The 24957-nt window shown below is 48.1% G+C and overlaps 1 protein-coding gene across 1 annotated transcript in view; it reads left to right on the top strand.

Annotated features, from left to right (window-relative positions):
- ATP8B3 (ATPase phospholipid transporting 8B3) overlaps positions 1 to 24957 on the top strand; it is a 335474-nt gene that overhangs the window by 91853 nt on the left and 218664 nt on the right. Inside the window, exons 9-10 of the mRNA XM_068234593.1 lie at positions 20375 to 20457; positions 23266 to 23424. Coding sequence (XP_068090694.1) covers positions 20375 to 20457; positions 23266 to 23424 — 242 coding nt within the window. The remainder of the gene's footprint in view (positions 1 to 20374; positions 20458 to 23265; positions 23425 to 24957) is intronic.

Here is a 24957-nt window from a genome sequence, read left to right as displayed (position 1 = left end):
CGCCACCTGCGACGGTGGACACACAACAGAAGAAACCAAGTGAGAACGCAATCGCAAGAGAAGCGATTGCGGAAGAGATTGAGCACAGGGACAGATTGTATGTGTGTGCACCAAACTAGTCGCCAACCCGCGACGGTGCATACACAACAGCAGATATGAAGTAGGAACGCAATCGCGAGAGAGGCGATTGCCAGAGGTGACACAAGGCTACAGCAAGGCAGAGCACGAGAGTAGCAAAGGCACAGCGAATCATACAATGAGAAGATAAGGAAAATAACAAACGCTAGCTAAATGCGAACACCGCACTCATTCGCAACAGTGCACGCGTTTATGCGCAGTCTCCACGTGATAAGCACAATAGAGACAAGCACGCCTAACTAACCACCGACAGACAAACATAAAACAGAGGACGCGAGCGCTTGCTTAACGGTTACCTCACCGAGCCTCCAGCAAGCATTCGTAGCAGACAAGACAGACACATGAAAACAGGAACAAGCGAGAGATAGGATCCAAAGCACTAGCGAAAGAGGCTAGTGCGATCCAGGCAGACAGAACAGAAGGATCCACAGCACTAGCGCAAGAGGCTAGTGCGATCCAGGAAGATAGATCAGAAGGGGCTACCAGTAACAACCGCTGTTCAGGTTAGCACCCAGACACACAGAACGATTTCCTGTCTACCACCGCTGGGACAGGACAATCGCAACAGACAAACAAAACAGATAAGCAATCCTAACTGCACTAGGGAAACCTGCCTAGTGCAGTCCCAGGAATTACTCTAAGCTAATCTTCACACAATGAGCAAGGCTGATACTCCAGGAGTGTTACACAGGACTAAATCCTTATGACCAGCCAAGGACTCTGGGAAACATACCTCTTTATACTGCCAGTCATCAAAGGAGGCAGGTAAGGGATTTGCATAACGAGTGTATGCAAATTCCTCAGCAGCAGAACAGACCAGAAACTTGTAATGGAAAAACAGGTCTCTCTTGCAGAGACCTGCAGCCCACAGACTAGAGGAATGGTCAAACAGCTGTCTGCCAGTGCATCCAGCTGAGCGGATCATTACAGCAGCTAGGCAATCTGCATAACAAATATATGCAAATTCCTCAGCAGCAGAGCAGGTCTGAAACTTGCAAAGCAAAGACAGGCCTCTTTTCCAGAGACCTGCAGCCCTCAGACTTAAGGATTGGTCAAACAGCTGTCTGCCCGTGCAGCCATCTGAGCGGATCATTACAGTGGCAAACTTTTTGGAGGCCGAGTGCCCAAACTGCAACCCACAAGTTACTTATCTATCGCAAAGTGGCAACAGCAATTTAAACTAAATACTCTACAAACGTTTTAACACATACATGAACATTATGGAAAATCCAAGTTGAAAATAAACTGTGAAGATAAACAATTTCATCCATCCTACTCCTGAATAAATGTATTCATTTTTTTACCTCCCAGTTTTATTTTCGCTTTTAAAAAGCTAAAAAAGTAGGTTTAATGCTATTGTCTCATATAATGAATCAGCTTTTCCCATAGTTTCGCAGTTAGCAATCATGTGACCCCCAACAAGACAAATTCAGCAATCATGAGGCCCCTATCAAGACAAATTCAGAAATCATGAGGCCCCCAACCAGGGGCGTAACTAGGCCCCACCGGGCCCTCCTGCAGAATTTCAGAGCGGGCCCCCTCCCCTCCCCTGGGGCCCGCTCGTGGCCGTTTTGTGGGGGCTGGAGGGGTGGCAGCATGAGGGGAAAGCCTTGGCCACAGTCGGCGGGGAGAGGGGAAGTTCCCCCCCTCTCCCTCACCTCGGGGCTCTCCCCTCCAGCTAGTTACAGTGTGTGGGCAGCGGGCAGTGGCGGGCAGATACATACCTTCTTCCGTGCGTTCCATCGCAGACTTCTCGCTCTAGCGGCTGACGTCACTTCCGGAAGTGACGTCAGCCGCTAGAGTGAGGAGTCTGCGATGGAACGCACAGAAGAAGGTACGTATCTGCCCGCCGCTGCCCGCTGCCCACACACTGTAACTAGCTGGAGGGGAGCGCAGAGGGGAGAGCCCCGAGGTGAGGGAGAGGGGGGGAACTTCCCCTCTCCCCGCCAACTGTGGCCAAGGTTTTCCCCTCATGCTGCCACCCCTCCAGCCCCCACAAAACGGCCCCGAGCGGGCCCCTCCGCGGGCGCAGGGGCTGCAGGGCCTATTGTTACGCCACTGCCCCCAACAAGAGTAGAAAAGATGACCGGCACCATCCATGTATTCATGCTCTTTAACCACTTGCCGACCGCACGCTTATACCGTGCGTCGGCAAAGTGGCAGCTGCAGGACCAGCGACGCAGTACTGCGTCGCCAGCTGCAGGCTGATTAATCAGGAAGCAGCCGCTCGCGCGAGCGGCTGCTTCCTGTCAAATCACGGCGGGGGGCTCCGTGAATAGCCTGCGGGCCGCCGATGGCGGCTCGCAGGCTAAATGTAAACACAAGCGGAAATAATCCTCTTTGTTTACATTGTACGGCGCTGCTGCGTAAGGCAGATCGGTGATCCCCGGCCAATCAGCGGCCGGGGATCGCCGCCAGGTGACAGGGGACGTCCTGTCACAGGCTGCACAGGACGGATAGCGTCCTGTGCAGCCCCGATCACCAGGGGGCCAGGTAGGAGAGGGGGGAAGCGGAATCTCGCCGCGGAGGGGGGCTTTGAGGTGCCCCCCCCGCCAGCCACACGCAAGCAGGAGAGATCGGACCCCCCCAGCACATCATCCCCCTAGTGGGGAAAAAAGGGGGGTGATCTGATCTCTCTGCCTGGTGTTTGATCTGTGCTGGGGGCTGTAGAGCCCACCCAGCACAGATCACATAATTCAATGCTGGTCCTTAAGGGGGGGTAAAGGGTGGGTCCTCAAGTGGTTAACGAGCATGAATACATGGATGGTGCCGGTCATCTTTTCTACTATTGAATGATCTGGAGTGCAGCTGGATTCACCGTGGCACATCCACCTTTATTTACTTGAGGAGTGCTTTGCTACTACTATTGATAGGACTGCCCCCAACAAGACAAATTCAGCAATCATGAGGCTCCCAACATGACAAAGTCAGCAATCGTGAGGCCCCCAACAAGACAAATTCAGCAATCATGAGGTCCCCAACAAATCATGAGGCCCCCAACAAGACAAATTCAGCAATCTTGAGGCCCCCAACAAATCTTGAGGCCCCCAACAAATCTTGAGGCCCCACAACAAGACAAATTCAGCAAACATGAGGCCCCCAACAAGACAAATTCAGCAGTCATGAGGCACATAAATAGACAGCATTTCACATAAATAGACAGAATGCCCCCTTAATATGGTAGACACCTCTCACCTGGCTTCTGAATTCTCCTCTACTGGCTGCTGTGCCTGGCAATACTGTTTTTGGCTGGAATGGTGGATGATGTGTGAGCTGAAAGGCCTGGCAGTGATGTGGCCTGGCTGGTGGTAATGCTGTGGCCGAGTTGGCTGGCGGTGATGCTGTGGCCGATGTTGTGGCTGGGTTGGCTGGCAGTGATGCTGTGACCTGGCTGGCAGTAATGCTGGGCTGTGCTTGGCTGGTTAAAGTAAATGCTGGCCTGACTGGTGGTGATGCTGTGGCCTTTTTGACAGTGATTCTGGGCTGGTTGGCTGGTGGTGATGCTGGGCTGGCTGGCCTGGATAGTTTAGGTAGCGACAGGTGCCCCTAGTTAAGGTAGCGTCAGGAGCCCCCCAGTTTAGGTAGTGACAGGAGCCCCCCAATTCAGGTAGTGACAGGAGCCCCCCAGCTCAGGTAGTGACAGGAGCCCCCCAGTGTATGTAGTGACAGGTGCCCCCCAGTTCAGGTAGTGACAGGGACCCCCCAGTGTATGTAGTGACAGGAGCCCCCAGTTTAGGTAGAGACAGGATTTGCCAGTTTAGGTAGTGACAGGCACCCCCCAGTTTAGGTAGTGAGTGACAAGCGCCTCCAGGTTAGATAGTGAGTGACAGGCGCCCCCAGGTTAGGTAGTGAGTGACAGGCGCCCCCAGGTTAGATAGTGAGTGACAGGCGCCCCCAGGTTAGATAGTGAGTGACAGGTGCCCCCAGTTAGGTAGTGAGTGACAGGGACCCCCAGGTTAGATAGTGAGTGACAGCAGGGACCCCCAGTTAGATAGTGAGTGACAGCAGGGACCCCCAGTTAGATAGTGACAGCAGGGACCCTCAGTTAGATAGTGCGTGACAGCAGGGACCACCAGTTAGATAGTGACAGCAGGGACCACCAGTTAGATAGTGACAGCAGAGACCCCTAGTTAGATAGTGAGTGACAGCAGGGACAGCCAGTTAGGTTGTGAGTGACAGCAGGGACCCCCAGTTAGATAGTGAGTGACAGTAGGGGCCCCCAGTTAGATAGTGAGTGACAGCAGGGACCCCCAGTTAGATAATGAGTGACAGCAGGGACCCCCAGTTAGATAGTGAGTGACAGCAGGGACCCCCGTTAGATAGTGAGTGACAGCAGGGACCCCCAGTTAGGTTGTGAGTGACAGGTGCCCCCTTAGGTAGTGAGTGACAGCAGGGACCCCCAGTTAGGTAGGTAGTGACAGCAGGGACCCCCGTTAGGTAGTGAGTGACAGCAGGGACCCCCGTTAGGTAGTGACAGCAGGGACCCCCTGTTAGATAGTGAGTGACAGCAGGGACCCCCGTTAGGTAGTGACAGCAGGGACCCCCAGTTAGGTGGTGAGTGACAGATGCCCCCCTCACCTCGCAGCCAGCAGTGTTTCAGACCCCGATCAGCGGGCGACCCGACCAGTTAGAGAGGGCGCCTGGAGCAAATATGCGGAAGTGATGTCACTTCCGCATATCAGCGGTGTCCGCTAGGTCCTAGCGCCCGCTCTATCTGGTCGCCCGCTGATCGAGGTCTGGCGCTCTGGCAGCGGGGACAGCGGGGGGAGGCAGCGGCGGCCGGGAGGGGGCAGTGGGCACCCCTGGGGAACAGATCTGTGGCACCCCAGGACAGATTGGGGGCACGGGCCCCCCCAAAATAGGGCTAGCGACGCCACTGCTCTTCCGAGTCTCTGAAATCCACCCAAAGCCCAATTTGCAATGAACGCTTCAGTATTATCCTGAATTGGAGTATATAAGTAGAGATGGCTCGAACCTTCGATTTTAGGTTCGCGAACCTCGAATGCGAAATTCCGCAAAAGTTTGCAAACCTGCGAACTTTGTGAACCTTTAATAGACTTCAATAGGCAGGCGAACTTTCAAAACGACAAACACTAATTCTGGCCACAAAAGTGATGGAAAAAATGTTTCAAGGGATCTAACACCTGGAGGGGGGCATGGCAGAGTGAGATACACGCCAAAAGTCCTGGGGAAAATTACGGATTTGATGCACAGCAGGGTTATAATCCCTAAAGGGCAGAAATCACATTACATTCCTAAATTGGAGGCATAAAGTGCTTGAAAACATCTTGCGTGTGTAGACATGAATCAGCAGGTAGTGTAAGTAGTGTACTGCTTCACACTGACAGATTAAACTCACTGTGTAACGCACCGCAACAGCTGTTTGTGTAGTGATGGCCGTGATGGACTGGTGCACACCATGGCGAGGGTGCAGGCGATGGCTATATGGTCGGGCTGAGGTAGCTCAATGACAGAACAACAGTGACTGAGTGTCCAGCTGATCGAATTTGGTCTGTCCACAATGAAGCAATGACTTTATTATCTTGTGTCAGGTGTGCCCCCCAACACACTCATATAGCCGGTTATTGCTTCATTGTGATGCGCAAGCCCCTTCACCGTGGCAAGGTAACGATCACGAAGGGGAATTGACACATGTACATGCCTTTTGTTTTGTTGTTGCAGCCGCAGTGCAGCCAGAAAAATTAGGCAGGCATGTAAATGCACCAGAAAAATTATTATAGCAGCCGCTGCTAGCAGCGGCCATAAAAATTCAGGAATCCACCGGGAGTCCTGGACCCTGTTGGTGGTGGCGGAGAAGGCAGTCAAGCGGCCTGCAGGCAGAGATGCTGTGTGGGGACCGACTTAGTCTTGGGGCAGGCAGTCACACAGCTTGCATTCAGAGATGCTGTGTGTGGGGACTGACTTAGTCTTTGGGCAGGCCTGACCGTGCTTTGCAGACCAGGCATCCGTGGTCAGATGGACCCTTGCCCCAACGCTGTGTGCCAGAGATGACACCACTTGCCTTTCAACATCACGGTACAGTTTAGGTATCGCCTTTCTTGAGAAATAATTGCGGCCTGGTATCTTCCATTACTGTGTGTGGCTTTGCTTTTGTGTGCTGCTTTTCCTCAGGTGTTCATCTCATTGCAGTTTGTGCTTTTCATCATGTGCCTTCGTAAGGTAGTTGTCCCTACGCGGGTCTAGGTCTTTCCACGGCTCAATTTTCAGTGGCAGAGAGTACAGATGGCATTGCTCTCATCTGAGGCAGACACACAAAAAAATTTCCACAACGCTGAGCCCTGGGATGATGACATTTTGGTGATGGCTGCCGATGGGGTGTTAAGTGGGGTGTCAGATTTAGAGCAGGAGCAGGAAGATATGTCACGCTTCCGTGCAGAAGCTGAGGAATATGAGGTGTTCTGTGTTAAATAGTCAACTACGTCCTGACAATATTGGGGGTTGATGGCACGTGCCTTCTTCTGAACACTGTACTTTGGTTGAGGGCTGCAAAAAATCACGACAGCACAACCTCGAACAGACTTGCCGGGTGGCCTGCCTCTGCTTCTGCCTGTTGTTTTGTTCATATTGGGGGGATGAAGTGAAAGGTATGCACTGACTTGACTAATACAATGTGCAGTCACACAGGTGCAGTGGAAAGGTATACACTGACTGCTGGTATAACAATGTGCAGTCACACAGGTGCAGTGAAAGGTATGCAGTGACTGATGGTAGAACAATGTGCAGTCACACAGGTGCAATGAAAAGTTATGCAGTGACTGCTGGTAGAACAATGTGCAGTCACACAGGTGGAGTGAAAAGGTATGCAGTGACTGCTGGTAGAACAATGTGCAGTCACACAGGTGCAGTGAAAGGTATACACTGACTGCTGGTATAATACAATGTGCAGTCACAGATGCAGTGAAAGGTATGCAGTGACTGGTATTACAATACAATGTGCAGCTGTCACACAGGTGCAGTTAACAGGTATGCACGGACTGGTATATAAAACAGCGTGCGGTCACACAGATGCAGTGAAAGGTATGCAGTGACTGGTATTACAATACAATGTGCAGCTGTCACACAGGTGCAGTTAACAGGTATGCACAGACTGGTATATAATACAGCGTGCGGTCACACAGGTGCAGTGAACAGGTATGCAGTGACTGGTATATAAAACTGCGTGCTGTCACACAGGTGCAGTGAAAGGTATACAGTGACTGGTATTACAATACAATGTGCAGCTGTCACACACACAGGTGGAGTGAAAACATAGGCACTGAATGTGCTGGGCCTGGCACAGTATAGCAATTAGCAAGGTCCAGCTTTGACAGACAGGGCTGTATATGCAAGTGTCAGTGGGCCACAAAAAAAATTTAAAAAAATCACAAGAACATTAGCTCTCAAAAGAGTTGTTTTGGTGGTGCTTTTCAGCAACAAATATCAGCAAGGAGCAAGCTAACAGACCCTCTAACTATCGCTTTCCCTATCTCTCCAATGTCTCTCCCTTCTCTCAGTAATACTGCAGCACACAGAATGAGAACATGGCCAATGCTGCTGCCTTTTATAAGGGGGTGGGGAGCTGATTGGCTGCCTGATTGGCTGCCATGTGTCTGCTGACTGTGATGTAGAGGGTCAAAGTTTAGCCCAATGATGTAGTATTGGGGGTGGGTTGAGCTCACATAAAGTTCACGTTCGATCGCGAACGCGCGATGTTCGCGCAAACAAGTTCACTGGCGAACCGTTCGGGCCATCTTTATATATAAGTCCTCCATACGCATAATATGATTAATCTCTTTGAAAACTTTAGTCATACTGGGGATAGTAATTGATTTCCAATGACAGGCTATTAGTAATCTAGCTGAGATTAGTAGTGTGTGTGTGTGTGTGTGTGTATGTGTGTGTGTGTGTGGGGGGGGGGGGGTGATTGATTTTTTTGACTGTAGTTGATCTGCCAGGAAGCAGTGTAAGAAGGGCAGTTGAGGCCTGTAGAGGTAATGGCCTACAATACAGGTGCTGGTAGATTCCAAAGACCCGATACCAAAAGGGTTGTATCATAGGGCAATCCCACCAGATATGAAGATATGTGCCCGGTGACTGGGAGCATCTCCAGCATAGATCTGAGGTATCTGTGTTAAATTTAGCCACTTGAGTTGGCGTGCGATACCATCTAGCATACATTGTGTTTCTTTCTTAGAAGTTTAGCGAGGATGAGGATTTGTCGGTCATTTCAAAAATGTTTTCCCAATCTTCAGAAGGAAGAGGTTGGCCCAGGTCCCTGTCCCAAGTATCAATTAGCTTGGGGAGGTCTTTCTTGCTACTCGCACAAAAAAAGTGTGAATAGAATAGGGAGACTTTATGATCTAGAGAGGAAGTTGTAGCACATAGCCGTTCAAAAGGCGTCAGGCTTCTGTGAAAATTGGCTTTGTTTAAAAGGGATCTGTAGAACCAGGTAAGTTGGGTCCACAGAAGCCAATCAAGTCTAGGGGGTTGTCCGGATTGCCTATAGTTTCCTTTGCTAGATGTGATGTGTCTATTCTGGGGCCAGAAGTCCCGATCCCAAATCAGAAAAGAGTGTTGCTGTAACCTGATGCAAAAAATGGATTATCAAGAAGAGGGGTGAGAGGGCTATGCAAAGTCGAAAGTTTTAATTTGCCTCTAACCACTCTTTCTTAAAGACAATTGGGTCCAAAATGTGATAGGGTCAAAATCAGATCGAGTGTTGTGAGGTATCCATAGCAAGGCTCTTGGATCGAAGTGGGAGAGGGCTAACTCCAAACTGACCCACTGTTTGCTCTTCCTGTCCTGAAACCAGTTTAGTATGTATGTTAATATGGTTGCGTTGTAATAAGCTTTTATATCTGGGAGACCCATACCTCCATTTGATTTTGGTCTAGTGAGGAGCTTAAATTTGGTTCTATGAGTTTTGTGTTTCCATATGAATTTTAGAATCAAGGATTGAAGTTTATTGAGAAATGTGGCAGGCAAGTCTATGGGAAGGGCTTGCAAGGTATATAATATTTTCGGGAGGGTGTCCATTTTGGTTATGTTAATGTGGCCAGACCATGATAGCTTAAGGTTAGTCCAGTTGTCTAATTCTCTTTGGATTTTGTTGAGGAGCGGGGGATAATTAATTTGAAAAAGCATATTAAGGTCGTTGGGAATAAGTACCCCAAGGTATTTAATGTGGTTAGGTTGCCAGCGGAATGAGAAGGAGTTTTGGAGGGTGGCAACTGTGGTATTAGGAAGGATTATGTTAAGGATTTCTGTCTTGCCAATGTTAATTTTGAAATTGCTAACCTCCCCAAATCTCCCTAGCTCGGAAAGGATATGGGGAAAGGCTATATGTGGATTGGAGATATAAAGTAAGAGGTCATCAGCAAAAATGGATAGTTTGACGTGCTGATCTTTTGTGAAAATTCCCTGTATCGATGAATTTTGTCTCAGGGTGATCGCCACGTGTTCCATGCAGATTACCTAGCATAAGGGGGAAAGTGGACACCCCTGCCTAGTCCCATTTGTGATAGAGAAGGTGTCCGACAGGGTCCCGTTAATCCTAATTCTCGCAGCAGGGTTTTTATAAAGAGCCATTATCTTGTTTATAATTGTAGCATCCAGGCCCAGCTGCTCCAATGAGAGTTTAAGAAAAAGCCAATGGACCCTGTCGAACGCCTTCTCGGCATCCACTGACATAACGCAGAGTGGATATCTAGATTTATTTGCATAATGGATCAATGAGACCGTTTTAAGGGTGTTGTCCCTTGCCTCTCTGTCAGAAACAAAACCAGTCTGGTCAGTGTGTATGACATTAGGAAGCAAGGGCTTAAGTCTCTCGGCCAGCAGTTTAGCAAAGAGCTTTAGATCAATATTGATCAGAGAAATGTGCCTATGGCTAGTACAACAATTCGGGTCTTTCCCTAGTTTGGCAATTACAGTGATATGGGTTGTTGAGGTTTGTGTGGTAAAGAAGTGGTAATCGTCAATGGAGTTAAAAGTTCGGAGTAAGATTGAAGTTAAGAGAGAGGAGAATTGTTTGAAGAACGCTCCTGTGAGACCATCAGGTCCAGGGCTTTTCCCTTTTTAAGTGCTCATATGCATGTGGCTATTTTCGATTTCAGTGAAATTTGTCTCTAGTTCCTTTTGAATCTCAAGTGCTATAGTGGGCAAGGGGGTGGAGCCGATATATGAATTTATTTTCTCCTTTAATTTACTGGGGTCCATGTCATGGAACTTGTCTTTAAGATTATTAAGGGATGTGTAGTAATTGTTAAATTCTTTGGCTATTTTGGCAGTTTTATATTTAAGGTGACCTTTAGAGTTTTTAATGGAAAATATATTGGTCTGGGATGAGATAAGATGCAGGAATTTGGCCAAAAGAGACCCACATTTGCCACCCTGATAATATAAGGTGCTGCAATATTTCTCTCTGGCTGATAGAGTTTTCTGGGCTAAAATGGATAATAATGATTGTCTAGTATTGGATAATTTGAGATCGCATTCTGGTGAATATGAGTTTTTCAGGGTAAGTTCTAGTTCTTCAAACTCTTGGAGGAGTTAAGAGATTTGTAAGTTCCTTTCCTTTTTATGACTAGAACCCCCTCAAAACACATTTTAATGCTTCCCATTTTGTTGCTGCAGGGGTGTCATCATTTGCGTGACCGTGAGTGAGATTTTCTATAGCGGTTTTGATTTCTGCAATACACATGGGATCTTTGAGGAGGTTGTCATTCAATCTTCATTGGCTCTGGAATCTTGTTTGCCTCCCTAAAGAGAAGGAGCGGTACACTTGGGCATGGTCGGACCATAGCCGGCTACCAATACTAGCTTGGATATCCTTATCTAGGAGTCTCTGAGAGGTGAATATGTAGTCAATTCGACTATGAGTCTGATGTACCGGGGAGAAAAATAAGTAATCGTGGTTTGTGGGGTGGAGAGTTCTCCAGACATCGACCAGGCATAGTGAGTTTAGCTTAGACTTTATACTGTGATAGAATGGTTTTGGAGAGGGATGGTCTCTGTGATGAGTAGTCCAATAGAGGGTTAAAGCACATATTAAAGTCTCCCCCCAAGATAACAGTACCTTCCGCAATTTTTGTAAGTTTGGATAGATATGAGAGAAGTGTGTGGCCCTGATTTTGGTTGGGGAGGTAAATATTTGCGAGGGTATATTTGGTGTCATGTATTTGGACTATGAGGAATATGAATCTCCCTTGTGTATCTGAGAGGTCCTTAATGATATTGACGTTTAAGCTCTTATGAAACCCAATTGAGACCCCTTTAGACTTTCTAGAGGGGTTTGGACTATGGAACCATTTGTTGTAATATCTGGATTTAAACACTGGAATCTCATTCGTTTTAAAATGTGTTTCCTGGAGGAAAAGAATGGAAGCTCTTTGTTTGTGAAGATAGTATAATGATCTCTTATTGGGGGTGTTGAACCCCTTTACATTATACGAGGCAATATAACACCTATCCATAATGCAGGTTATTTATGGTGATAAGGTTTATGAGCAACATGGTGCTGAGGGCCCTCGACACCCCCCCAAAGGAAAGAAGGAGAAGAGCAGGACAAAAGGGAGGGAAAGGAAAGAAAATGTAGAAGACAGAAAAGTATAAGTAACCTAAATATCAGGTGAAGATAATACCTGAGCAAAAAGTGCGTAACACTTGAAGGACACCCCGAGGAATTTACAGGAGACACCATTGTAGTAAACGATTTTCTGCGGAGTGGAGGCCTATCGCCGAGTCCACTGGCTCCCATCTAGCCATAACTTCCATGGGTATATTATGAAAACATTGGCAACTTAACCATATAATTTAAACTTAACATTAAACAGGGCTAAATAGGTAGACAAAGAAAACCATTTGGGAAAAACAGGACTTTGATGAAGGCTGGGGATAGAGTGTTCCAGTACATTATATGCATTAGAAGCATAGCAGATTAAGCATTATATGATCACCAAAAAGGTACTCATCAGCCGTATAAGAGGGACCCAGGAACCCGGGACAGATCACTGTCTATATATCAAATTTGGGGATTAGTAAAAGATGGGGGTCTGTAGGTACTAAGAGCTCAATGGTGTAATGAGTCCTAAGAGAAACAATTTTGGTTCTGTCAGATCCATGGTTGAGTATAATGGAAGTCTGGGACCTATGGTTCCCGTGGCCCTCCCACCGGCCCCATTATTGATATTGCAAAAGCGAATCAGGCATTAGGATAATGTGCGAGCTTATATCAAACATCATGAAACATATGTATAAAACAAAGATCGAAGAATGATCTACCATAAAACAGAATTTAAAAAACATAACCCCAGATTAACAGGATACCTAAGGAGAAATATTTCTTATCAGTGGGCAGCAGAGAGAGAGTGTCAAGATAACTCAGAATCACGCTTCCAGGTTTTCAGATTGAAATGTTGGAGTAAAGGAACTATATTCATGTGCTATTATTTTGCCTCTGTGATCTGCCACAGTAAGGAACTTTCCTCCATCTCTCTCTCTGCGGTATAGCTAGAGTAGATGTTTGGATTGGCCATTCACCAAGCGTAATATCGGGAAGGTCAAAAGTTTCTCTGACTATTTGAAGATCTTTCAGAGAGTTGAAAACCGCAGATTTGCCATCTTTAGAGATATGAACTGCAAAAGGGTAACCCCAGCGATATAAAATGTCACGATCTCTGAGGGCATCAAGTAGAGGCTGCGTAGCTTTCCGTAGCTGAAGGGTTAAACTTGAAAGATCAGGGAGTAAATTTCCCCTTTTTTGCGAGCAGCTGCCATGATAGATTATTTTTCCTTAAAGAAATGAACCCTACAGATGATGTCTCTTGGTTTATTTGGGTCATTGGTAGGAGGGCGAGCTGATCTATGAGCTCTATCTATTTCAATTTTGTTGCAGTTGGGGCATCTAAAAACTTATTGAAGATTGCCTCAGTGGTAGCCATTATGTCAGGAGCCCTGGTGGTTTCAGGTACCCCTCTGATGCGGATGTTGTTTCATCTGTGACAATTCTCAATATCGTTTATTTTCATGTAGAGAGCAGCAATGTGACCGGAGTGAGCATTAACAGTGTTTTGTTGAGATTTTAGGGTCCCATCCGTCTCCTCCTGGTGCTTTTCAATCTCCTTAATTGTCTGAGTCACATGGCTAAAATCCTGTCTGAATTCCGCCATTTCTTGTTTATAGTTGTCCATTATTCTAGTGACACAGTTTTCAAGGTCCTGTTTAGTCGGAAGGGATCTGATATATTCGTGGAGATCCACCTCTATATATGAATCTTTTCCCTCAGATGTAGGGGGAGAATTGGGGTCCATGTTCTGCCTGGGTGAGGAAGCAGTGCCTTGGAGAGGTGTTGAAGGGGTGTTTCCACCAGATTTATTAGCTTGTGGGGATTGCGTGACATGCGCTGGTGTGCCTTGTGTCCAGGGGCGTAGCAATAGGCCCTGCAGCGCCTGCGCCCGCGGGGGGGCCCGGCCCCCCCCTGGGGCCCTCTCGGGGCCGTTTTTTGGGGGCTGGAGGGGTGGCAGCATGAGGGGAAAGCCTTGCCCACAGTCGGCGGGGAGATGGGAAGTTCCCCCCTCTCCCTCACCTCGGGGCTCTCCCCTCTGCGCTCCCCTCCAGCTAGTGAATGTGTGTGGGCAGCGGGCAGCGGCGGCGGGATACATACCTTCTTCCTTGCGTTCCATCGCCGCCTTCTCGCTCTAGCGGCTGACGTCACTTCCGGAAGCGGAAGTGACGTCAGCCGCTAGAGCGAGAAGGCGGCGATGGAACGCAAGGAAGAAGGTATGTATCCCGCTGCTGCCCGCTGCCCACACACAGGGGGATTTTCAGGTGTCTGCTGCCCACATTACGATTTTCAGGTGTCTGCTGCCCACATTACGATTTTCAGGTGTCTGCTGCTCACATTACGATTTTCAGGTGCCTACTGCCCACATTACGATTTTCAGGTGTCTGCTGCCCACATTACGATTTTCTGGTGTCTGCTGCCCACATTGCGATTTTCTGGTCACTGCTGCCCACATTGCGATTTTCTGGTCACTGCTGCCCACATTGCGATTTTCAGGTGTCTGCTGCCCACATTACGATTTTCAGGTGTCTGCTGCCCACATTACGATTTTCTGGTCACTGCTGCCCACATTGCGATTTTCTGGTCACTGCTGCCCACATTGCGATTTTCAGGTGTCTGCTGCCCACATTGCGATTTTCTGGTGTCTGCTGCCCACATTACGATTTTCTGGTGTATGCTGCCCACATTAGGATTTTCTGGTGACTGCTGCCCACATTGCGATTTTCTGGTGACTGTTGCCCACATTGCGATTTTCTGGTCACTGCTGCCCACATTGCGATTTTCTGGTCACTGCTGCCCACATTGCGATTTTCAGGTGTCTGCTGCCCACATTACGATTTTCAGGTGTCTGCTGCCCACATTACGATTTTCTGGTCACTGCTGCCCACATTGCGATTTTCTGGTCACTGCTGCCCACATTACGATTTTCAGGTGTCTGCTGCCCGCATTACGATTTTCTGGTGTCTGCTGCCCACATTGCGATTTTCTGGTCACTGCTGCCCACATTGCGATTTTCTGGTGACTGCTGCCCACATTACGATTTTCAGGTGTCTGCTGCCCACATTGCGATTTTCAGGTGCCTGCTGCCCACATTGCGATTTTCAGGTGCCTGCTGCCCACATTACGATTTTCAGGTGTCTGCTGCCCACATTATGATTTTCTGGTGACTGCTGCCCACATTACGATTTTCAGGTGCCTGCTGCCCACATTACGATTTTCAGGTGTCTGCTGCCCACATTACGATTTTCTGGTCACTGCTGCCCACATTGCGATTTTCTGGTCACTGCTGCCCACATTGCGATTTTCAGGTGTCTGCTGCCCACATTGCGATTTTCTGGTGTCTGCTGCCCACATTACGATTTTCTGGTGTATGCTGCCCACATTAGGATTTTCTGGTGACTGCTGCCCACATTGCGATTTTCTGGTGACTGTTGCCCACATTGCGATTTTCCGGTGACTGCTGCCCACATTGCGATTTTCTGGTGACTGCTGCCCACATAAGGGTTTTCTGGTGACTGCTGCCCACATTAGGATTTTCTGGTGTGTGCTGCCCACATTATGATATTCTGGTGACTGACTGCTGCCCACATTAGGATTTTCTGGTGACTGATGCCCACATTGCGATTTTCTGGTGACTGCTGCCCACATGGCGATTTTCTGGTGACTGCTGCCCACATTGCGATTTTCTGGTGAACTCTGCCCACATTACGATTTTCTGTCCCACATTACGATATTCTGGTGAACGCTGCCCACATTACGATTGTCTGGTGAATGCTGTCCACGTTACAATTTTCTGGTGTCTGCTGCCCACATTGCGATTTTCTGGTCACTGCTGCCCACATTGCGATTTTCTGGTCACTGCTGCCCACATTACGATTTTCAGGTGTCTGCTGCCCACATTGCGATTTTCAGGTGCCTGCTGCCCACATTACGATTTTCAGGTGTCTGCTGCCCACATTACGATTTTCTGGTGACTGCTGCCCACATTACGATTTTCAGGTGCCTGCTGCCCACATTACGATTTTCAGGTGTCTGCTGCCCACATTACGATTTTCTGGTCACTGCTGCCCACATTGCGATTTTCTGGTCACTGCTGCCCACATTGCGATTTTCAGGTGTCTGCTGCCCACATTGCGATTTTCTGGTGTCTGCTGCCCACATTACGATTTTCTGGTGTATGCTGCCCACATTAGGATTTTCTGGTGACTGCTGCCCACATTGCGATTTTCTGGTGACTGTTGCCCACATTGCGATTTTCTGGTGACTGCTGCCCACATTGCGATTTTCTGGTGACTGCTGCCCACATAAGGGTTTTCTGGTGACTGCTGCCCACATTAGGATTTTCTGGTGTGTGCTGCCCACATTATGATATTCTGGTGACTGACTGCTGCCCACATTAGGATTTTCTGGTGACTGATGCCCACATTGCGATTTTCTGGTGACTGCTGCCCACATGGCGATTTTCTGGTGACTGCTGCCCACATTGCGATTTTCTGGTGAACTCTGCCCACATTACGATTTTCTGTCCCACATTACGATATTCTGGTGAACGCTGCCCACATTACGATTGTCTGGTGAATGCTGTCCACGTTACAATTTTCTGGTGACTGCTGCTCACGTTACGATTTTCTGGTGAACTCTGCCCACATTATGATTTTCTGGTGAACTCTGCCCACATTATGATTTTCTGGTGAACGCTGCCCACATTACGATTATCTGGTGAATGCTGTCCACGTTACAATTTTCTGGTGACTGGTGCCCACATTACGATTTTCTGGTGAACTCTGCCTACATTATGATTTTCTAAAGGCCCACATTACGATTTTCTGGTGAACTCTGCCCACATTACGATTTTCTGGCCCACATTACGATTGTCTGGTAAAATGCTGCCCACTTTACAATTAATTTACAGTGAAACGCTGCCCCATTACGATTATTTGGCACCTATGGGGGGGGGGACCCCATCCAAATATTCGCAGGGGGGCCCAGTGATTTTTAGTTACGCCCCTGCTTGTGTCCCATTTTCCTTGGCCCCAGATGCTTGCTGCAAGGATTTTTTGTCCGACTGGTGCTGGGGCTGAGCACGTGGCGAAGTGGAATCATGGGTGGCCGAAGAGAGAGAAGCGGTGGGAGAGCCGTTAATCTAAGTCCCTCTGGGGCTGTAGCCCGATCTATCTCATATGTCCTTAGATATGGAGGGAGAGGCAGGGACTGTAAGCTGATTGAGAAAGGTGCAGTGCTGCGAGGAGATGAGTCTGGGATGTCATCACTATAGCGGTTTGCGTGGGGAGACTGAGTGTCTTGAACGGGCATACCTTGTGCTTTGTCGTCTCTGCTCTTAGGGTCCCGCTTTCTAGGTTTCTTGTCTGGAGGGCTCTGGGAGTGGTCGGATGGTGGGGCAGTATAGTGGGGATTTGGAGCTGGTGGGCCAGCAGGAGAACTACTGCCTTGAGTCCCCCGGGACCACCTCGTGGTGATTCCGCCATGTCTCCTGCCTCCTGTTTCTGCAATCTTCCTTCTAGCGGGCATAGGAACCGCTTGATTTGCGACTGAGAGGTATTGTTCTTCTTTGCGCTGCCTCCCCTCTTTCTGCTGCTGCCCATGGGGTGGTTTATTGACAGGAAAAGCTGCAACGAGCCGTTATTCAGTTAAGGCTGTGGGAGCTCTCGGAAGAAGCAACCTCACATGGCCATTGGCAAGCCACGCCCCGATATGCAGTCATTTTAAGCCAATCAGAAGACTCAGAATGAATGAACCAATCAGAGAATGCGGATTTTTGGTAAAAATTTTGGCGAAAAATCGGCATTACCGATATTCGTAATTTTAAACCATCAAAAGTCTCAGAAAGTTGGAATGAATTAGCCAATCAGATAATGCATTTTTTTGCGAAACCCTGCTTACCGATATTAGGTAATTTTAAGCAAATCAGAACTCCACAAGACTTACAATACATAGATCATGTACAGGCAAACAGAGGCGCTAAAAGGATAAAATTCAATAAAATGTTTAAAAATCGTGGGAGGCCGAGGCGGATTTCCCTCCTCTAGGTAGACATAAGAAACTGAGACAGAGGCGCTTTGCTTTGTACTAGACCAGCATGAGTTTTATGCTCCTTTCATAGCTTGAGGAAGCAGGATACGCCTGCAAAATGTGATGCACTTTCTGGAGTATGTGAACAAATATTTGGTTGAACTCTATCAACAGTTTGTTGTGTCTATCTGGAGGAGGGAAATCCACCTCGGCCTCCCACGATTTTTAAACTTTTTATCGACTTTTATCCTTTTGGGCCTTTGTTTGCCTGTACATGATCTAAATCCACCCTTGGTGGAGGGGTGTTGCCTCCTTTTTCAGATCTACAGAGAGCGACTTCTTAATCCTGAGTGGGGACAGGTCTAATCTCCCCACCTGCATTTACAGTGGTTGCCTGGATGGAAACCTGGTTTGTGAGTATTAATATCATATACTTACTTTGTCACGGGCATATTGCCAGTACATACTACACTATATTGGGCTCTCAGTGTCTCTTTCTGTATACAATACATAGAATGCAAACATTTTTGTGAACATTTTTGCTGGAAAATTTGCATTGGAATGTGAAAACACGCAGAAGGCAGAAAGCGGAAGCGGTAACCGGCATTGGCAGTAAGTGGAATTTCCACAGAAGCGGAAATTGGCATTTCCGACCATCCCTACTTGCAATGCAGGGTCGGGTTGTTGACGCAGAGGCGGCCTTAGAGTACGCGGGGCCTGGGGCGAGTGTCATATGTGGGGCCTAGAGACAAAGATATGCTGTGGATACACACACACACACACACAACACACACGCCTAATGGTTAGCACTCTCGCCTTGCAGCGCTGGGTCCCCCGGTTTGAATCTCAGCCAGGTCAACATCTGGAAGAAGTTTGTATGTTCTCCCAGTGTCTGCGTGGGTTTAATCCGGGCACTCCGGTTTACTCCCACAACCCGAAAACATACAGATAAGTTAATTGGCTTCCCCCTAAATTGGCCCTAGACTACTATACATACACTGCACAAAACACTATGGAAGGGATTACATTGTGAGCTCCTCTGAGTGTCAGTTAGTGACAAGACAATTTACTCTGTACAGCTCTGCAGAAGATGTCAGCTATATAAATACTAAATAATACTAATACTACTCACACGCACACACACTGTGGATACACACACACACACACTGTTCTACTGTGAACACACACACAGTTATGCTGTGGGGGCACGACACACACACCTCTACCAGCAGTGGAGCTAGCATATGACCTTTCACTTTCCCTACACAGTAGCGGTGCCTGTCTATACATTATGGGAGGGGGGGGGGGGGAGGCCAATCTCTCTGCTTTTTCTTTCACACAGGCACTCCCTCCCCATTTAGACTCCCTCCACCTTGAGCTCACCTCTCTGCTCTGTCCACACAGATTGCCAGGCACTCTGTCATAGCAGCCCTGCAGACTCATTGCCCATAAATGTAAATATCGATAAGAAAGCACACATCGTCAAGGCCAGAATTATACTTTTTACTGCCCTAGCTCCACTATCACCAGCCTCCATTAACCAACAGCACCCTTATCTCCCCTAACGTGATCCCGACCCCCCACCAACACTCATTTCCCTGAAAATTTGGAATTCCTGAGACCCTCCATGGCCTTTCAGTCGGAGTGCTTTCAAAAATTGATAAAAATAATGCAAAAGTAGTAGCATGCAATAAAAAAGAAAATTATCTTCAGGCAATAAAAAAGCAAAGGTACAATTAGGATGTTATTGTTGATTGCAAACTAGAATGTGCTGGTTGGGTAGGGAGGTACATAAGGGGATGCTGATGAATGAGAAGGGAGGGACGCACTGATGGATGGGGAAGGAGGGATGCGCTTGATGCTACTAGGTGTGGATGGAGGGATGCGCTGGATGATACTGGGTGGGGATGGAGGGACCAGGTGGGTGGGAAAGGAGAGACATGCTACATGCTGTGTAGTGTGTGTGCTGCTGGGTGGAACACGAGGGACATGCTAGGTGTAGAAAGAGGGTTATGCTGGATGGGGAAAGATGGATGTACTGAGTGGTGTGGTAGCTAGCACAACACTTAGTGCTGCTGCTTACCACGTCTCTCAGGCTGGTCCGCATGGCCCTCCCTCCTTCTCTTCTCCTCGGTCCCTTCTGGTGCATGTCGGTAGTGGGAGAGATCTCGCTCTGTGCCTGCCACATGTGCCTTGGGGTTTCTAACTTACTTCCCATTACCCCTGGCAGTGCAGCGAGACCTCTCGAAACTGACGTATGACGCCAGTAACATGTCGGAAATTCCGCATCCACTGACATGCGGGAACTGGGGTGGAGGAGGTCAGCATAATTGTCACTTTTGTCAGCTGCAGTGATGCAGCTGCTCCCCTCCCACTGAGAAATCCGAGGTCCCTGCAGAGGGTGCAGGGCCCCTTCAGGTGCGGGGCCTGGGGCGATTGCCCCATTTGCCCCCCCCCCAAAGGCCGCCTCTGGTTTACTGCATGCATAATGAACACAGAGCAGTGGGTAAATGGAATTTGATTTAATGGCTGACAATCCCCAGTGTAAATTGCATGCCATGTGCGACAGCACCCAGACAGTATGCAAGCAATCAAACATTTTATATATAGTAATTTTTTTATATATTTTTTTTGTTCTGTTAGGGAAACAAACCTAAAGTATAAGCAGGCCTTAAAGGTTACAAACCATGGACTCTGCACCATGGAGGCACTGGCTGCATTTGATGGTGAGTACGATTTTAGAATAATGTGAAGAGATTTTTAGTTTAAAGGTAATGTAAGCATTGTTAAATGAATGCCCTATGGAACAGTCTATTAACAGTGAAATACAGCTGTTCATGACAAAGATGCAGGTTAAATGTAGAACTATTCACATCCAGTGGCGGCTCCAGCTTCAGATTTTTGGGGGGGCTCAAAGGGGGCACAAGGGCTGGCAGGCGGGGCTTAGGGGGGGGAATTTGCTACGCGTGCCGCGGCGAGAAAAGGGGCGTGCTCATGACATCATGTGGGCGGGGCTAACTGTAATGTAGTTATACCAGCTAATGTAGTTACATAAAAAAAATATGAAGTAAATGCACATAATGACAGACAGCGTTTCACCAGTTAATGCATGTAATGACAGACGGCGTTTCCCCAGAAAATGCACATAAGAGACAGCTTTTCACCAGTTAATGCACGTAATGACAGACAGCGTTTCCCCAGTAAATGCACATGAGAGAGCTTTTCACCAGTAAATGCACGTAATGACAGACAGCCTTTTACCAGTAAATGCACATAAGAGACAGCTTTTCACCAGTAAATGCCCATAGGAGACAGCTTTTCACCAGTTAATGCACGTAATGAAAGACAGCGTTTCCCCAGTAAATGCACATAAAGAGACAGATTTTCACCAGTAAATGCATGTAATGACAGACAGCCTTTTACCAGTAAATGCGCATAAGAGACAGCTTTTCACTAGTAAATGCACATAGTAGACAGCTTTTCACCAGTTAATGCACGTAATGAGAGACAGCGTTTCCCCAGTAAATGCACATTAGAGACAGCTTTTCACCAGTTAATGCACGTAATGACAGACAGTGTTTCCCCAGTAAATGCGCATAAGAGACAGTTTTTCACCAGTAAATGCACATAAGAGACAGCTTTTCACCAGTAAATGCACATAAGAGACAGCGTTTCCCCAGTAAATGCACATGCCAGACAGCGTTTCCCCAGTAAATGCATGTAATGAGAGACAGCATTTTACCAGTTACAGCACATAAATGACAGACAGCGTTCCCCCAGTAAATGCATGTAATGAGAGACAGCATTTCACCAGTTAATGCACATGAATGACAGACAGCGTTCCCCCAGTAAATGCATGTAATGAGAGACAGCATTTCACCAGTTAATGCACATGACGACAGACACCGTTCCCCCAGTAAATGCATGTAATGAGACAGCATTTTACCAGTTAATGCACATAATGACAGACAGCCAGTGTCCCCAGGTAGGGCAGCTCAGGCCTGGCTGGTGGTGGTGGGCTGAGGGCCCCAGGGCAGCTCAGGCCTGGTAGGTGGTGGGCTGGGGGTCTCATGGCAGCTCAGGCCTAGCTGGTGGTGGGCTGAAGGCCTTGGGGGATGTGTAAGGCTGGGGGCCCCAGGGCAGCTAAGGCCTGGCTGGTGGTGGGTGGGCTGGGCCCCCCCCAGGGGGGTGCTCAGAGTCAGGCCTGGTGGTGGTTAGTGGTGGTGCCTGCTGGTGCTAGGCTCAGGAGGGCAGCTCAGGCCTGGGTGGCTGACTGTCTGGTGCCAAAAAACAATATGGCAGTTGGCCAGGCTGGCTGAAGTGAACAGGACAGTCACAGGACACCCACCCCACCCACCTTGTCGAAGTTCCGAGTCCTGTCCTCCTGCTGGCTGTCTTAGCTGAGTCCATCCTCCAGTCCTGTGCGCTGTCCGTGGGTGCCTGACTGCTTGGGTCACGGCCACTGGGTGTGACTGCAGTGAGTGCTGCTGTACGGCGGAGAGTCTGGAGACTAGAAGTCAGACAGTGACACAGTCTGACTGTCTCCTGTTGGCGGCAACTAGCTGCGTGGGCAGGCAAGGAGAGCGCGCTGCATGTCACGTGACGCCGCATACCGGATGACGTCACCACGTACCCTGCGGGGCGGGTCGCTCTGCGTCACGTGGCTGAGTCTACACCCAGGCCGGGGCGGTGACAGTCAGCGCCAGCCCAAGACAAGTCCTCCTCCCAGCCAGGCTCGGCTGCTTGTTTGTGCACTAAGGTCGGCCCGGGTCGGGCTCCTCTCGGAAGTTCTCGGAACTTGCAGTGGGGGGGCTTTAAAGGGGGCTAGTGAGTTGCCACCTGGGGCTGAAGCCTGGGTAAGCCCCAGCGTGGCGCCGCCACTGTCCACATCATAACCTCTTTTTAATAATTTATATCAACAGCAGCTTTCCATTTGTTCCAGTTTTGGAGCTCACAGTACACTCAACTCAACCCCAATATAGGAGAATGTTTAAGTGAGGGTGGGATGAGTTTATAATGAGTGATGAGTGATGCAGACCAGACTTCCTGAAGAAGTATTTTCAGCACCACAAGTGGTTGCCTGCCGAGAGGTACTCTTTCTGGTTTAGGTGTATAGATCTCTTTTCCAGTGTCTAGCTATTAAATGATCTTCAGCACAGCAGTCCGGACTGCTGGTTGTTGCTGTAATGTATCCCCTCGGCCTCAACTTAGAACCAGAACCACTGAGATTTTTAGCGGTGAATCTAAAAAAAAACCAAAAGCACCCAGAAAAAACTTGCCCCTCAAGCTTCCTGGCTGCTTCCCATGGAACTAAGTTACCAACCATCATCATGGGCCTTGACAATCAACTTGCCTAGGTTGTAGATGCTACATATCACTTCTTACATCTGAATAAACTGGAAGAATAAAAAGTAAAAAATAAATGCTTTATAGTTCTAAGATTGATTTGACTAAGCATTTTATGCTATTCTGTTGGGCCCTGTAGCACATTTTTTAATTTTGTGCTAACTTAATTTTCTCTGTCTTGTTTATAGGTAAGATTATCTGTGAAGAGGCCAACAGCAACATGCATTCTTTTATAGGGACCCTGGAGTGGAATGGGGATAAATATTCTTTGGATAATGACTGTATTCTTCTAAGAGGCTGTAAAATCCGTAATACTAAGTCCTGCTCAGGACTGGTAATTTATGCAGGTATTTAAACATAAAAATCTAATATGTTGTGCCTCCAGTAAATCATTTATTTTATGTCACTATGTACAATTTCACACATTAATCTATGCTGCATATTTCATAAACTTGGTACATCTAGTGGCTTGCAGAGGCGCCTCTAGGCACCAGCTGATAAGGCAATTGCCTGGAGAGAAGATTTATCTTGGGGAGGCTTCCAGGAGAAAAAAAGTTTATTTTTCCTGTCCTTAGAGACTGAAAATTGAGGGTGCGGAGAGAAAAAGTTCTAATGAAAGCGCCTGCTGCTCAGCCTCTCATAAGGAGTCTACAAAACTTTTTTCTAAAACACTTTGTATGACGTTCCCTAATTAGTTGTTATCTCGGGATCTAGACTGTGTCTGTTTACTCCTGTCCCGCCCCTCCTTATGACCATGAAAAGAAAACACATCAGAAGAGGAGGGTGGTGTCTTTCTGGGAAGCAGGTACAAGGCATTCCAGAACAGACTGGCCGGGGGCAAAGGGGGGAGAGTTTCCTGCAGTCTGCTGGTACAGTGCCTGGTGCATTGAGGTTTTTCTTGTATAAGGCAATGTGATGCACCAGGCTGGCTGAGGAGGCTTGCCTTATGCAAAGTCCATAGAAAAAAACTCTGTCTGCTCTCTCATCATTGTAAAGACTGCATGTGGACAGTTTGATAAGGTATTACACAGGTTGAAAAGTTTTCGACTGTCCTTAGACTCCAGGTGGGCTGCTGCAGCCTTGTGTGAGAGATTGGCAGGGCAGGAGTCACATTACAGGCAAGTAACCTCTGTGTGATATGGGACTGCAATATTATCTAAGCTCTTTGTTCCATCTCAGTATCTCTCCACTCATCTTCTCTCCCTTACTAACCATCGTTTCCCCCCTTACTTTAGTGCTGGCTGTCTTCTTGTCAAACAGGAAAGCGAAATAAAAGTGTTTTTCTCCCCTCTCTCTCTCTCTGGATAGTGTAATGATTAAGGGCTCTGCCTCTGGCACTGGCTACCTGGGATCAAACCTCAGAAAAACTCAGCTATTCCTGCTCAGTAAGCCAGCACCTATTCAGTGGGAGACCTTAGGCAAGAATCCCTAACATTTCTACTACCTACTGAGCGAATCTTAGTGGCTGCAGCTCAATCAATTTGAGTCCTCCAGGAGAAAAACGGAATATAAATGTTCCTTGTCATTCTCCACTTTGCCCCCCTATCTTACCCTCACAATTTAACCACTTAAGGACCTAGGCCTTAAACTCCCCTAACGACCAGGCCCTTTTTTGCTGCACTGGGCTGTGCAAGCGTTTCAGCCTCCTGCACAGCCCAGCTAAGGAGCATGGACTCCCCTCCTATTTTTGTCCCTAAGGGGACATGCTGCCGGAGGTGTCCGATTTCTGCTGCACTTGATTTTTTTTTTTGCCTATAGATGCTCTCCCTCGCTCCGTCCCACTCCCTCTCCTTCCTCCCTCCTCTCTGCCTACAGGATTGAATAGGACGGCGATCCGTCGTGTTCTCGGCCTCTCATAGGCATTAGCCTATGAGAGGACG

This window comes from Hyperolius riggenbachi, chromosome 1, assembly GCF_040937935.1.
Source record: "Hyperolius riggenbachi isolate aHypRig1 chromosome 1, aHypRig1.pri, whole genome shotgun sequence".
Lineage (NCBI taxonomy): Eukaryota > Metazoa > Chordata > Amphibia > Anura > Hyperoliidae > Hyperolius > Hyperolius riggenbachi.
The sequence above is the reverse complement of the archived record's forward strand: the minus strand, read 5'-3'. Positions and strand labels throughout refer to the sequence as shown.